Source organism: Polypterus senegalus, chromosome 2, assembly GCF_016835505.1.
Source record: "Polypterus senegalus isolate Bchr_013 chromosome 2, ASM1683550v1, whole genome shotgun sequence".
Classification (NCBI taxonomy): Eukaryota; Metazoa; Chordata; class Cladistia; order Polypteriformes; family Polypteridae; genus Polypterus; species Polypterus senegalus.
In genome coordinates this window covers 171,509,221-171,524,759 of record NC_053155.1, presented here as the reverse complement: position 1 = coordinate 171,524,759, position 15,539 = coordinate 171,509,221, and the positions used below count along the sequence as shown (strand labels likewise).

The 15,539-nt window shown below is 41.9% G+C and overlaps 1 protein-coding gene across 3 annotated transcripts in view; it reads right to left on the bottom strand.

Moving 5' to 3' along the window:
• Nucleotides 1-15,539, bottom strand: part of LOC120523545 (T-cell receptor-associated transmembrane adapter 1) — a 47,707-nt gene that overhangs the window by 20,922 nt on the left and 11,246 nt on the right. For all 3 annotated transcript variants that reach the window (XM_039744948.1, XM_039744949.1, XM_039744947.1), the window contains exons 5-6: nt 2,369-2,413; nt 178-242 (exon numbers count right to left, since the gene is read on the bottom strand). In XM_039744948.1, coding sequence (XP_039600882.1) covers nt 178-242; nt 2,369-2,413 — 110 coding nt within the window. The remainder of the gene's footprint in view (nt 1-177; nt 243-2,368; nt 2,414-15,539) is intronic.

Sequence of the window (15,539 nt, the reverse complement as noted above, 5' to 3'; positions counted from 1 at the left end):
TGTGTAGTTAAGAAAGAATTAACTATAGGTTTTCTTTTCTTTCTTGTAGACATACCTTTACAGGTTCTAACATTTTTCTGGGACTAAACAAATTGTTAAGCATTGCTCTTAACTTGTAAAATTAGATTTATAAACAAACTTTTAATTTGCTGCACTCCTTAAGTAAATTCAACTTACCAGCAGTGTCTGGATTTATATTTCCATAAATAGGATTCTCATCATTATATTGTATGGGAGGAAACCTGCAATAAAAAATGCAATCAAGGTGATAATTTGCACACATTTTATATTTTCAACACATTTCAGTACACATCACCAAAAAACAAAACCAGAGCAGAGAGTGGTTTCATTAAAATTACAAAAGCAAAACGAGATGACTTAGTCCATACCACCTCACGCAACGTTGAAGTTTGTGTATTAGCCAGAATTGAATTCATTAATAAAAATGAATGGCATTAGAATGGAGGGAGATGTACTTGATGAGATATCCTATTCTTACTGAACTGTTGTTCCTGCTTCAAAGATTAGTTGCATATAATTATGATTTTAACAACAAGGGAAATCTACTCTTTTTTATAATTATAGCATTTTAAAATACAACATATGGCCAGTTCTTTTTTATTAGCATTTCTGTTCATTTTTTTCCTAGCATATTATGTCCATGCAAAAAACTGTATTAAAATACTGCTATAAAATATATGAATATATTCAGAAAGACTGCCTAATGCAGTGCAATATTTGAATTTGTATGTGATGTTGCTTTATGTAATAAGCAGCACCAAGGCTACCACGTTTAATTCCTGTACATTAAGTACTGGAGAAAAAAGGTTTTCCTGATTCTGAATACTTTGATAATGATGTCCAGGATTGTTTTAGGGCACAGTTATTTCAGATGGGTATATCGAAAATGGACAGTCACATGTCTTCAAAGAATACCATTTTTAAATTAAGTTTATCTGGGAAATACAGGTATGGCTGCAGTGAGTTGGCACCCTGCCCAGGATTGGTTCCTGCCTCGTGCCCTGTGTTGGCTGGGATTGGCTCCAGCAGACCCCCGTGACCCTGTATTCGGATTCAGCGGGTTAGAAAATGGATGGATGGATACAGGTATGGGCTATTTCTCCTATAATTAATATAGTAAATAAATGAATATACCTGCATCTTTTAGTTTGTTTATTTCTTGAATTATGTATCCAAGAACAATTGTTATTTTTTAAAGAGTGGAGGTTGATATGTATGACTAGACAAACAACCTAAGACCAGAGAACAATATATGCTCATCTTATATTGGTTTACTTCCACAATAGTACATTTTTAATCAAAAAATTTCTTGAATATGACTTCAAGTTTTGGGGTAAATGAAAAATACAGTGGAAATAAAATTTGGGGAATCAAAGTTTTCACATTGGCACTTATATATGAGTTGCTCCAGAATAGGTATATGAATTACTGTATATCCATCTTGGAAAACAATACATTTATCTTAAAATAAAAGGTGCTCCCCATAAATTTCTTGTATACTGAGATAGAGAAAAAGACCATCAAAACCATTTCCAGTTGCTCAATATTTCTCAAATTTATTTTATTTATTTGTTTCTCAACATAACTAATTGGTAATATCGACACACAATCATTTATCTCTAATTATAATCAAACTTTTTATTACACCTCCAAGTTCATATTATATTTAGATAACATGCAAATTAAAAATCATTATAGTCACCTAAAAACATAGAAAAAGTGTTAGTATTATATAATACTTGCTGCAATAAATTGGTATAAGTAAAATTACATTTAGTTACATTTAATTATGATAATGATGTCAGAAATAAAAAAAAAAAAAATCAGATGATTTTTTAAATAAAATACTATTTCTGGTAATTGTTCTCACACTTCATATCCGTTTCCTATTATCATTATAAAAATTTGAATCATCTATCTGTAATTATAATCATAGTTTACAAGAAATGTTGCGAAAGTAAAAGTACAACATCTGGTTACCGAAAGTAGTCCAAAAGTTGATAGGATTCGTTATTTTTGATACAAAGCAGGTATACAAAATCTCATTAACCTACGTCAAAGCGTTTTTGAGTTATCGTGTTTACACTCAGACACACAGACAGACATAATTTCAAAAATTGTATTTTGAGACTCAGGAAGGCCTAAAATGTCAAGATTTATCAAAGCCTCAAGGTCAAATTTTTTCTCGATTCCTATACTTTCTCTATACTTGTATTATGTATACGAGAAAGTAAAAATTAGGTCACTTTGTAGTTTCATTTTAAAAATAGCCATGTTCTTAGTTAAGTTGTATTTATACATTTCTCCCCATAACTTTTATAAATTAAATATTTACTCTAAAACATACCTTGGAACACCACATTCCTCTGGATTTGAATATTCCACATTTGCTCTGTTTGAAAAAGAAAAAAATGATGTAAACAATCCAGTATAATTTATCCTTAACCTAAAATCACAACCTTCTGGATAGCTCAGTTCAAAAATCACTGTGAGTGTCACAGGAAATAAATACAGAGAACAGAGGATTCAGTAACAGATGTATGACACCATTGTGTAGTGGTTTTGAAACTCAGTCCTATGGATTTTTCTAACAACCAAATTCATAATTGGTGCATTATTTTTACTTGATTGTTAGAATATTTCTAAGAAATGCATAAATATTCATATTTTCTACAATAACTATTGCTTACTGGGTCCTCCCTACGTGGAGTTTGCATTTTCTCCCAGTGCCTGCGTGGGTTTCCTCCGGGTGCTCCGGTTTCCTCCCACAGTCCAAAGACATGCAGGTTAGGTGGACTGGCAATCCTAAATTGTCCCTAGTGTGTGCTTGGTGTGTGGGTGCGTGTGTGCCCTGCGGTGGGCTGGGGCCCTGCCTGGGGTTTGTTTCCTGCCTTGCACCCTGTGTTGGCTAGGATTGGCTCCAGCAGACCCCTGTGACCCTGTAGTTAGGATACAGCGGGTTGAATAATGGATGGATAGATTTATTATGATATTTTCATTTTATCTTTTTCAGGCAAGTTTGTTCTTTTAATATCTAAATGTTGATGAACAACAATGAGCACTTGAGACACAGGTGCAAACAACATTGAATGCTAAAGGGTAGCAATTATTTTCACTGCTATTTTCACTTGCCAGTTCATTGTGACTTTTCTTACAAATGAGCAGACGAGTGAATATGGCACTAAAGTAATCGCTACCCTTTAGCATTCAGTTTTCTCGGTATTTGGATACAAGTAATGGAGAAAACACTATAGAAAAGACTGGAGTAAAAGAAAAATAAAAGACATCTTAAGTATTTCAAATTTTAGCAAAAATACTAATATCAGATTTTATTAGAATATGAGGATTAAAAAGGGACAGTTTGCTAAACAATGAGATCAATTAAAAGTAATAATAAACACTGATTGTGAAATATGCTTAAAGTAAAAACTCACAGCCACAGTATTTTCCCAGGACTGGACTTGGGAATTACTGCAGTAGTAGCATATTTTTATTTATACATTTTAAATAATGAATGCATCAGATAATCTGGATTGCAGATCCTTTCATCATTCTACTGGCATAGTGAAACGCCTTTTTTACTTATATGGTAAGACTGTTTCGATCATGTTGCACATTTAGTAACCTCTGTTCACCTGATTTGCTAGCCCTTACATGTCTCTTTCTTTGTGCTTCTTGTTGCCTTTGTTAATCAGACATTAAGGCACTCTTGTAGACCTAGACAACATTTCACCCAGGCACAAACAACAGGCATTATTTAATTTTAACAGAAATTCCTTTTACGGATTTTGGGGTATTTTGCAAGATATGTAAGCATGAATTGACCAATAAATTAAATATTAGTTCAGTAAAAGGTACACAAATAAATATGGATAAAATATTTTTACAGATATATTACAATGCATTTGTATTGTTTTAATATAAACTATTAAACTGTAATGGCATGTTCTCCAAGTGATTACCTGGCTATCTCCTTACCTATATGATTTCTTCATACAATTTGATGTTTATTCCATTACTTTGTTAAAGGATATTTTTACTTTATGCAACACATTAAAATATACATATTTATGGACTTTTTCAGTAATCTATACTAATAAAAGGCAAAGCCCTCACTCACTCACTCATTCACTCACTCACTCACTCACTTACTCACTCACTCACTCACTCACTGACTCATCACTAATTCTCCAACTTCCCGTGTGGGTGGAAGGCTGAAATTTGGCAGGTTCATTCCTTACAGCTTCCTTACAAAAGTTGGGCAGGTTTTATATCGAAATTCTACGCGTAATGGTCATAACTGGAAGCAGTTTTTCTCCATTTACTGTAATGGAGATGAGATTCAACGCCGTGGGGGCGGAGTTTCGTGTGACATCATCACGCCCCACGTAATCACGCAGTACATAGAAAACCCGGAAGACCTCAAAAAAGCGCTGAAGAAAACATGCATTATATAATTGAGAAGGCAGCGAAACAATAAGAAGCGAGCGAGTGACATATACAACCATATTCATGACTTCTGCTACTTCGGAAACAAAGCACAATGTAAACCTACACTTTAAATTAAGTTCATAGACAGGCTGCCGCTGGCGTTTGTAATTTAGTGCCTGCCCATATAAGGCCGTCCGTCAGCGGCAATCCAATAGCAAACTCCCACTAAATATTAACGGGTTAAGGACTGTGCTTATGCAGAGGAAGATGAGATGGTCAGGGTGGTGTTTGGTACAAACTCAAGCGAAACTAGAGAAAGTTTTAAGCGCCAGGACTAAGGTAACATTAAATACAGCCATGGACATAGCACGAGATGGCACCAGCACAGCTGAGAACCTTCGATGCATGTACACCGGCGGCTCACGTGAACTGGCGCGTGCACTGATAAAAGCAACAGTTCCAAAAGCGCTGAACAAAACCGAATTACACAATTGAAAAGGCAGCAAAAATATGAAGCGTTTGATACATACAAGCATATTCATAAATCCAAAACAAAGCACACGTTGGAAAAAGTCAATGTCCGCTAAAGGAAGACAGTGTAAAAACCGTGCATGCAGTGTGTCAGGTCTCAGATAAAGAAGAAGGCGAGCTGTTTATTGATGCAGTAAGAAACGAATCGATGAATGAAACCTGTCATCTTTACAGCGATTGACAAACACGGAATGTAACTTGAATACAACACATCCTACAAATACGAACCTGATTGAAAGAAATAATGATAATCAAATCCTTGATGACAGCAACACTCAGTAACACTCACAAAACAAATACTGTATATTGACAGTCATGTTACGTTATTTTTAAATGTTCCCTTTTCTTTTCATAGCTTTTTAACACACTACTTCTCCGCTGTGATGTGGACGGGAGCTATGGTATATATATATATATGGCGGATAAACATGCGGGGAGCTTCTTATTAATGGTCATAAAATAACAAGCTGTTCGATTCCGGCAGTAGCGTGTCTGTGTTGCTCGCCCGTTTTATTCTACGCAACAATGGATTAAAAGAAGACCAGTCTAAAATGTATACACGGAGATATCCGCTTTCGTACAATACCGCCCGATTATTCGCGTATGTCTCGGAGGAACCCTTCATGACTTACCGTAGCGGTACACCGGATCCTCCGTTTCCGTAATCCTCGGGGGGACTGGTCTGACAGTAACGGTAGTTTAGAAAGCATTCCCGAAAAGCTTTTGGCCTCGTTATAGATGATAAAGACTCATCTCAAGCTGCTTCCACACCGTGTAATCAGCCGACAGGGAGTGGGGCGGTAGGCCAAGAGAGTGGCGAAGATACTCCCGGACCGTCGCGGGCTACTCGTCATCCACTAAGCGCCCGGCAGCGAGGGAGGATTCTCCGCCCCTTGAGGTCAGACGGACCGCTCTCTGAGTTGCACTTTCAGTTTAGAGCGACTCCGGCTTCTTTCAAGAGAACAGTGGAATGGCGACTCTCTGAAGCACATAAAGAATGCAGTGGTTCTCGTTAACGCCAGCGCACGCATTTGCCCATGCCACAGGGACCTCACTTTGTCATGGATAATGAATTATTGTATCGGGTTGCTGAACATGAGGGAAGGTCGGAAGTTGTTGCTAGTCCAGCGGACCTACGGCGGCAGGTTTGAGTTAGCCCACTCTCACCTTCTTGGAGGCCATCTCGGCTCCGATAAAACATTAGAAGCGCATTAAGCTCCGTTTTTTGGCGGGGATTAATGAGGAGGTTAGCGCTTTTGCATTTCCTGCCGGAGTGTCAACTGCGGCAAATTCCTAGGAAGGACCGTGCTCCTCTGATTCCCCTTCCCCTTATTGGCGTTCCTTTGACAGGATTGGGGTGGATATAGTAGGACCCTGGAGCCCTCAGCCGAGGATATAAATATATACTCGTCCTGCGTGGATTATGCAACCCGATTCCCTGAAGCCGTTCCATTCTTTCGGCTACCACTAAAAATATTGCACGGGGAACTAGTAGGAGTCTTTTCAGCGTGGGCATTCCTAGAAAGTCCTGACGGACCAAGGAGCGCCTTTCACCTCGGAAGCGTTCAAGGAGACTGCCAAGTTACTGAAAATAAAGCATTTAAAAACCTCGGTGTATCATCCTCAAACCGATGGGCTAGTGGAGAGATTCAATCAAACTCTCAAGCAAATGCTACGTAAGGTAGTCAGCAAGGATGGGAGGAATTGGGACCAACTCCTCCCCTTGTCCTCTTTGCCTACGGGAAGTCCCTCAAGCCTCTCACGGGGTTCTCTCCCTTTGAATTACTATCACGGAGAGACAGCCCGGGGCTTATTAGATATTTTAAAAGAGGGCTGGGAAGGGGAGGCACAGCCCTCCACTAACATTTTGGAGTATATACCCATTCGCGATAGATTTGATGTAATAAGACCTATACTAAAAGTCATATCGAGGAGGCACAATCAGCACAGGCCGCCTGTATGACCGTGTACGACTCTCCGGGAGTTCCAACGGGGATCGCGTCATGGTATTGGTTCCTACTTCACACTCTAAACTGCTCGCACATTGGCTAGGCCCCTCTGAAATTAAGGAGAGGAAGGGATTGGTGACTATTTGGTGAAACAGCCCAATGCCGACCAGCTGAGCGAATATATCATGTAAACCTGCTGAAACCGTGGAAGGAGAGGGATCCCGATCCCTCCTCGGACAGCCCTGCTCTCTCTTCGCGGAAGTAAGTGCCCTTAATTTCGGCGAACAGCTATCTCCCAGACAGAGACAGGAGCTCGAAGCAGCTATCCGCTCGGTCCCAGAGGTGGTAAGTGAACAACCAGGTCGGACCTCTCTGATTGCGCACGACATAGTGACTGACCCGGGGGTGATCGTCCGTGGCGACCCTACAGACTCCGGAGGCAAAGAAAGTAGAAGTGGAACTGGAAATCAAGCGAATGCTGGCACTAGGAGTGATCGAGGAAAGTAGTAGTCCCTGGTCCAGCCCCATCGCGTCTTGATTGCTAAGCCTGGCGGCAGTTGGAGGTTTTGCAATGACTTCCGTCGGCTCAACCAAGTTTCCCGATTTGATGCTTATCCCATGCCTCGCGTGGACGACCTCCTCGAGAGACTGGGACCAGCCAAATTCTTGACTACACTTGACATGACAAAGGGGTACTGGCAGGTTCCTTTAGCGGAGTCCTTGAAGGAAAAAACCGCGTTTAGCACTCCTAGCGGACACTGGCAGTATCGTGTCCTTCCATTCGGGTTACACGGGCCTGCGACTTTTCAGCGTCTGGTGGACAAAGTGCTCCCGGCCCCATAACTCGTTCTGTGCTGCCTATCTGGATGACGTTGTCATCTATTCCAACACCTGGAAGGAGCACATACAGCAGGTCACAGCAGTATTACGGACATTGGGAGAGGCCGGGCTCCGCATCAACCCCAAGAAATGTTACTTCGGGTTGAGAGAAGCCAAATATTTGGGCTACCTAGTGGGCCGGGGTACTGTGAGGCCACAGTGTTCCAAGTTGCAAGCCATAATGGCCTGGCCCGTCCATAAACCAAGCGGCAAGTCCAATCCTTTCGGTTTGGCGGGTACTACCGCGGTTTGTGCCTCGTTTCTCGAGAAGCGGCGCCCTTGACCGACTTGACAAAGAAAAGAGCTCCTAATACGGTGGTATGGTCTGATAAGCGGGGCTGCATTCAGTGACTTAAAAGGGCTCTGACTTCAGCACCTATCTTAATCTCCCCTAACTTCTCTCTCCCTTTTGTCCTCCAGGCGGGCGCGGACACAGGCTTGGGAGCCGTGTTGAGCCAAAGCGTCGGCGGTGTTGAACACCCGTTATGTACCTGAGCGGAAACTGTTGGACCGGGAGACCAGGTGCGGGCGGTGGAGAAGGAGGCTTTGGCGATCAAATGGGCGGTGCGCGCTGCGGTACTACCTCTTGGGTCGTGTTCACTCTGGTGACGGATCATGCGCCTTTAAAGTGGATGGCCCTTCACGGGAGTGAATCGCAGGTCACGAGGTGGTTTCTTGACCTGCAGCAGTACAAATATCACCTCGTTCATCGACAGGGGTCCCTTCATGCCAACGCCGATGCCCTCTCCGGGCCCACGACCTCTCGGTGCAGGCGCCCGACCCGGCGGGTCTGGGCTGAGGGGAATCTTGTCACCTGCGTGTGCATGGGAAGCAGCTGAAGGGCTTAGACAATACTGTTTATACATCTGCCCAGGGGCGAGTGCGCTGGCAGCTCTTTCTGAGTTCTCTGCAGGTCTTACCGGAAATCCCACCAGGAGCCGCCATTTCCAGGAAGGACACACCACCTCGGTTCCGGCCCCAAGAATGAGGTCACTTCGGTTCCGGCCCCAAGGGTGATGTCACTTCCAGTTCCGGCCCAGAGGACGACATCATTTCCGCCCTCTGAGCTATAAAGCTCACTGCCTTTGCTTAGGCAGGCAGTTCTGTTTTGGACTCTGTTGTGTAACAACTGTTTAAATATGCCTCAAAGACTTTTGCAGCGGAAACCGATTAAGCGGGTGGCTGCCCCAAACCTTTCTCCTCTGGTCTCCTTCTTACAGTGGCGTAGTCGGCAGGATGGTGTCCCGATGAACCAGGGACACGAACTTTCATGGAACCAGGTGGGTGAGTACCGGGGCGAGTTTCAGGGCAGGGAGTGCGCCGGAGGGTCAGGAAGGGCGGTGCAGGCTCTGCTCCATGAGCATAACCGGGGCGACCACCCATCTCGTGGAGAAGGTAGAGGGGACCCACAGGCGTGGGCTGGCTTCTGGGGAACACACTCGAGTGGCTCAGTATGCTCTCCTTGGCAGGAAAGCCGAGGCTGCCCATCGGGACCAAGGTCCCTGTTAACGATGGGTTGTCCCCAGGCTGGCAGGTGAAAGAAATAATAAACTGGGAGTTTAACCCAAACAAAGGGCTGTCAGAGCAGGCTATGGCTCTCTGGCAAAAGGTGGGTGAGTGGCTACGGCCATTGAGTTGACCCCTACAAATAGTGCAGCAAGTGGCCTGTTTTTGCTGCTAAAAAAGCTACCCAAGAATTTGCCCAGCCGGCCTGGGGCGAATTCCATTCTATGGACGAGCTGCTTCAACTCCTTGCAAACCCAGAGGCGGCTGTGACACCTGGGAGGCAGAACAGCCGCTCTGTGGACTACCGGGAGCTATGTCCTACTAAAGCAGTCCCTTCCACGCAATCCAGAGCCTGTTCGAAGTGCGGGCCGTCTGGCTTGCGACCTGTCGGGGAACAAAGGCGGACCGTAGGGGACAATGGCGGGGTTGTTTGTGTGCCCTTAGCAATCCCTGGCGGATAAACATACGGGAGCTTCTTATTAATGGACATAAAATAACAGCGCTGTTTGATTCCGGCAGTAGCGTGTCTGTCGTTGCTCGCCGTTTTATTCTACGCAACAGTGGATTAAAAAGAAGACCAGTCTAAGATGTATACACGGAGATATTCGCTCGTACAATACCGCCCGGTGTTACGTATGTCTCGGAGGAACCCTTCGGGGGCTTACCGTAGCGGTACACCCGGATCCTCCGTTTCCCGTAATCCTCGGGCGGGACTGGTCTGACAGTAACCGCGGTAGTTTAGAAAGCATTCCCCGAAAAGCTTTTGGCCTCGTTATAGATGATAAAGACTCATCTCAAGCTGCTTCCACACCGTGTAATCAGCCGACAGGGAGTGGGGCGGTAGGCCAAGAGAGTGACGAAGATACTCCCGGACCGTCGCGGGCTACTCGTCATCCACTAAGCGCCCGGCAGCGAGGGAGGATTCTCCGCCCCTTGAGGTCAGACGGACCCGCTCTCTGAGTTGCACTTTCAGTTTAGAGCGACTCCGGCTTCTTTCAAGAGAGACAGTGGAATGGCGACTCTCTGAAGCACATAAAGAATGCAGTGGTTCTCGTTAGCGGCCAGCGCGCATTTGCCCATGCCACAGGGACCTCACTTTGTCATGGATAATGAATTATTGTATCGGGTTGCTGAACATGAGGGAAGGTCGGAAGTTGTTGCTAGTCCAGCGGACCTACGGCGGCAGGTTTGCGAGTTAGCCCACTCTCACCTTCTTGGAGGCCATCTCGGCTCCGATAAAACATTAGAGCGCATTAAGCTCCGTTTTTTGGCCGGGGATTAATGAGGAGGTTCGCGCTTTTGCATTTCCTGCCGGAGTGTCAACTGCGGCAAATTCCTAGGAAGGACCGTGCTCCTCTGATTCCCCTTCCCTTATTGGCGTTCCTTTGACAGGATTGGGGTGGATATAGTAGGACCCTGGAGCCCTCAGCCGAGGATATAAATATATACTCGTCCCTCGTGGATTATGCAACCCGATTCCCTGAAGCGCCAAGGAACGCCTTTCACCTCGGTATATATATATATATATATATATATATATATATATATATATATATATATATATATATATATATATATATATAATAATGGATCTTTATACTCGCCATCAATGATTGTTTTGGTAAAGCCATACTCAGTGTATTCATTAGATGAGCGGTAAAAAGTAAGAGCGAGGGAAGGATGACTTATTGAGGCATGCAGGCTGTAGTGCGCGTCAACTCTATCTGAATTGCGCAATCACATTTGAAAAAATATATCTTTTCAAGTTCTATTTAGTCCATATGTGTCAAACTCAAGGGCCGGGCCACATCCGACCAGTGTAATTATATCCGCCCGAGATCATTTTATATACTGTATTATTGTTATTAAAGCCCGGGTATATGAAGCGCTGGTAACACAATAAACTACAGATCCCATAATGCAGCGCTTCAGCTGCCTTGCCGAACACTTACGGAGTTAATCAAGTTATTGCGAAGCTAGCTCACACGATGCTGAAGAGAAAAGTTGATTCTGAAAATAGAGCCTTTAAAAACCGATGGGAGGCTGAGTATATGTTTACTAAACCCGTGTGTCTCATTTGTGGAGCTAATGTGGCTGCAATTACAGAATTTAATCTAAGACGGCACTATGAGACAAAACATCAGGTTAACCTGAATGCAATGCAGAAGATACAGAAAGCAGCATAATTAAATAAGAATCTGACACTTCAGCGGACGTTTTAACCCGTGCACAATCACAAAGTGATTTCAAGTGAAGCTGCTTTTATGGGAGACACAAATGCACCAGTGCACCTTGCCTCACTTTCCCTGTTGCCAAGTAATGTTAAACCAAGTCGTCACTACGGTGTTCCCAAATCGCACTTTGCTGATAAACTGAGCGCACTGAGTTTGCACGGCGCTTTGGTGACTTCGAAGAACAAAAAAAGTCCGTCTACATGCGGCTCGAACCTTGTGCATGTTTGGTAGCACATATCTGTGTGAGAAGCTCTTCTCAGTGATAAAGACTAACAAAACAGCACACAGGAGTCGCCTCACTGATGAGCACCTGCAATCCATCCTGAGAATCTCCACAATACAGAACCTCACACCAAACATAAACGAACCTGTGGCCAAAAAAAGATGCCAGGCGTCCAGCTCTAAAATGACATATGAGCAAAGACAACTGAATGATTTGATTTGTTATTGCTGAAAAGAACACATTTCATTTATATTTCTAGGTTTTGTTATGCAGCATGTTCATATTTGAATTTGTATCATTTTGACAGGATATATTTTTATGGAGAGCAAAATCTTTTGGGATATTTAAAATCTAAGTTTATTTTTTATATAAAATTACATAAGAGTAAAGAAATGTGAATGTTTGTTCTTTTAACGTTTACTTTATTTCTAACTTGTATAATTTAGACAGGATAAATTTTTATGGAGAGCAAAATATTATAAGTTGTTTAAGGTTTGAGTTGATTTATTCACGAATAATATTCCTGTCTGTTTTTACCATTCCTACCAAACATATTTCTGTCGACTAAATAAAAATTCCTTCTATTTAAAATTTAAATAGAACTTGAACAAATACGATAGTTCATAATATCCACGCAGACTTGCACGTAAGAGCGGGAGTTATCCGTTTTAACAAGCAGTGTATTGCACTGATACGAAATAGCTGTGTGTGTATATATGTAGATATGTATGTATATGTATATATATGTTTGTATATGTATGTGTATATATGTAGATATATATATGTATATATATGTGTATATGTATAGATATGTATATATATATATGTTTATGTGTGTGTGTGTAAATATATATATATATATATGACAACAACACTCATCACTCACAACAGTGACAAAACAATTACATTGACAATCAGGTTACGTTATTTTCAAAATGTTTCCTTTTCTTTTCATTGCTTCTTTAACACACTACTTCTCTGCTGCGAAGCGTGGGTATTTTGCTAGTTCATTTATAAATAAATGTTTCAGTGATTCTGTCTTGTCATTTTCTCTTGTCTTTTAGGGCTAGGTTTGCCAGATACCTGAGTAAACAAAGGCGAACACAAAAGACAGCGAAGAAGGACAAAGGAAGGTGCACTGAAAGAGTCACTCAGGAGCACAAATAGGTACAGGAGTGAATGAGGGGTTTGTGCCCTCTCAGTGATCAGAGTGTGATCATATTTCGTCATTATTTTAAAACCTGAGGGGTTGGGAAGTCCCCCTTGGAGATCAGAAGCCTAAAGCCCCACATTAATGGAATGTGGTTGGTACGCCATACAAAAGCTGGACATTTTAATGGTTTTAAGCTTTGCCTGCTGAACAGAGAACACAAGGCCCAAAAGAAGGAAATGTCTTCCTTTTGCAGAATGTCTGACAATCCTCTTTAGGATAGAACAGTGCTTAGTGCTGTTACCACTCAGGTCCATTATGCTTAATTAAAGTTAAGGCTTGGACTCTTATTTGTGTGCATTTTCCATGTTCTCAACAAGTTTATCTGGGTTTTTCTGTGAGCCCTTTTTTATTCTTAACTTCAAAAACATGTGTTAAATGTATGAATAATGTCATTTCATGAAAAACATGAAATTAACCCCCTGTGATTAAGAATTTGTTTGCCCTGTGATAGGGTAGTGCCATGTGTACAGCTGCACCCAGCTTTGTGCCTGGTGTTGGAATGATAGCCTAGGGATTACCAAACCCTAAAGTAGGAAAAAAAGGTTTATAAACTGAATGAATGTGTGACGTTTCCTTCCTCTGTACACAAATATTAAATAATTTCTTCTTGTTAAGCTGGGGGGTAGCTTTGTCTGCTCTGATTTAAAATGTTTCAACTTTTAGTTGTAGAGTCCGTGTTTCTTTAGCAACAGAGTGTGTGTGGTCCACAGAGTTAGAACAGATGTGCATATCAATGTTATTAGAGCTTGTTGTAAAGTTAGCTAATCCATCCATCCATTTTCTAACCCGCTGAATCCGAATAGGGTCACGGGGGTCTGCTGGAGCCAATCCCAGCCAACACAGGGCAGGAACCAATCCCGGGCAGGGTGCCAACCCACCGCAGGACACACACAAACACACCCACACACCAAGCACACACTAGGGCCAATTTAGAATCGCCAATCCACCTAACCTGCATGTCTTTGGATTGTGGGAGGAAACCCACACAGACACGGGAGAACATGCAAACTCCACAGGGAGGACCCGGAAGCGAACCCGGGTCTCCTAACTGCGAGGCAGCAGCGCTACCACTGCGCCACCGTGCCGCCCAAAGTTAGCTAATGGTTAAAGTTAAAATTATCCACATTGTATTAACTATATTATATTAACTTTGACATTATGTCAAAGTTCTTGTAGACTATTATATGTCAAGGACATGCTAAGAAAATTAAATATAAGAATCTATTCATTAATCTGTCCAATTTGTATTTTGATTATATTATTACAGGTTTGCAAGGAGTAGGATCTTAAATCAGATGCAAGTAAAGATGGGCCAGGGCTGTGACTTCAGTTTTGCTCCATGGCAAAGACACACACAAACTCTCACATTTTAAAACCAGTCACCACTTATAACCTAACAATTAGAAGATAGTATCTAACTAGGGAACACTGGTGCAGATAAAACATACAGTTATGGTAATCAAAACCGGGTCTCCAGAACTATGCTACAACAGCTCTAAGCAATGTGCCACTTAGAATTGAAAACCAATTCACTATTTCAACCTAATACCGTTTACTTTAGCAATAAAGGCACTGTAAATATTTAAAGAGGAATCCTTCTCCCCTTTGGTCTTGCTCCTGAACTTTTACCACCACCACTACTTCCTTCTTGTAAAAAGTCACACTATTGATACTGTCACTACCCTTAACATGAGTTGAGCTACTCTAAAAGATCAAGTTTTTCAAATTCATTGCAATAACAACTTTATTTTATTATTTTGCATATTGAAAGGCATTCTTCATAAACTCATGGGTTACTGCTTCTTTTGTAATTTTTACCATAACAAAAGGGTTTATCATAGACTACTGTATAATTGTTTAAATTTTCCTGCCAAATAATTATCGACTTTTTTGTACAAAATACAAAAATGTTACATTTTCTGAAACTCTTGTAGACTTTTATTTTGCAGGAGCAATCTACTATTTTTATATTATTGTGGTTGCAATATAGGCTGTTCATCTCTGTGCAGTGTGGCATATTGGCATGATGGTAAAACTGCTTGTTAATATGAACGATTCACACGTCTTATACAGAATATGTAATATCAAAAGAAATGTGTTTCAGTTAAGCCACCTCAGACCACTCCAATGTGAAGCTTTGTTACTAGGTCACATTGCAGAGATGAATAAACACTTTACTAATGAGTGTTATGAGGACCCAAAGAAGTGTAGATTAAGGTCTTGCTACATAAAACTAAATGAGTAATGGATGCATTTTTGCAGTACCTAAACTAAAGTGTTACCTATATTGGGAAGAATTTTAAAAGTCATTAATTATTAGAATGTTCAGAAGATGCAACTTGTGCATATTTGATTAACTGTTTAGGGTTTTCCTTTAGATTGCATCACAGTCCTTATCAATCCAAGCATGTGCCTCTTGTAGAACCAAGTTAATGTTTTTACAGAAATTAGTGCACAACTAGTTGAAGGTCGGTGGCACAGTGGCGCAAAGGGGTAGTGCTGCTGCCTTGCAGTTAGGAGATCTGGGTTCACGTCCCAGGGTCCTCCTGGTG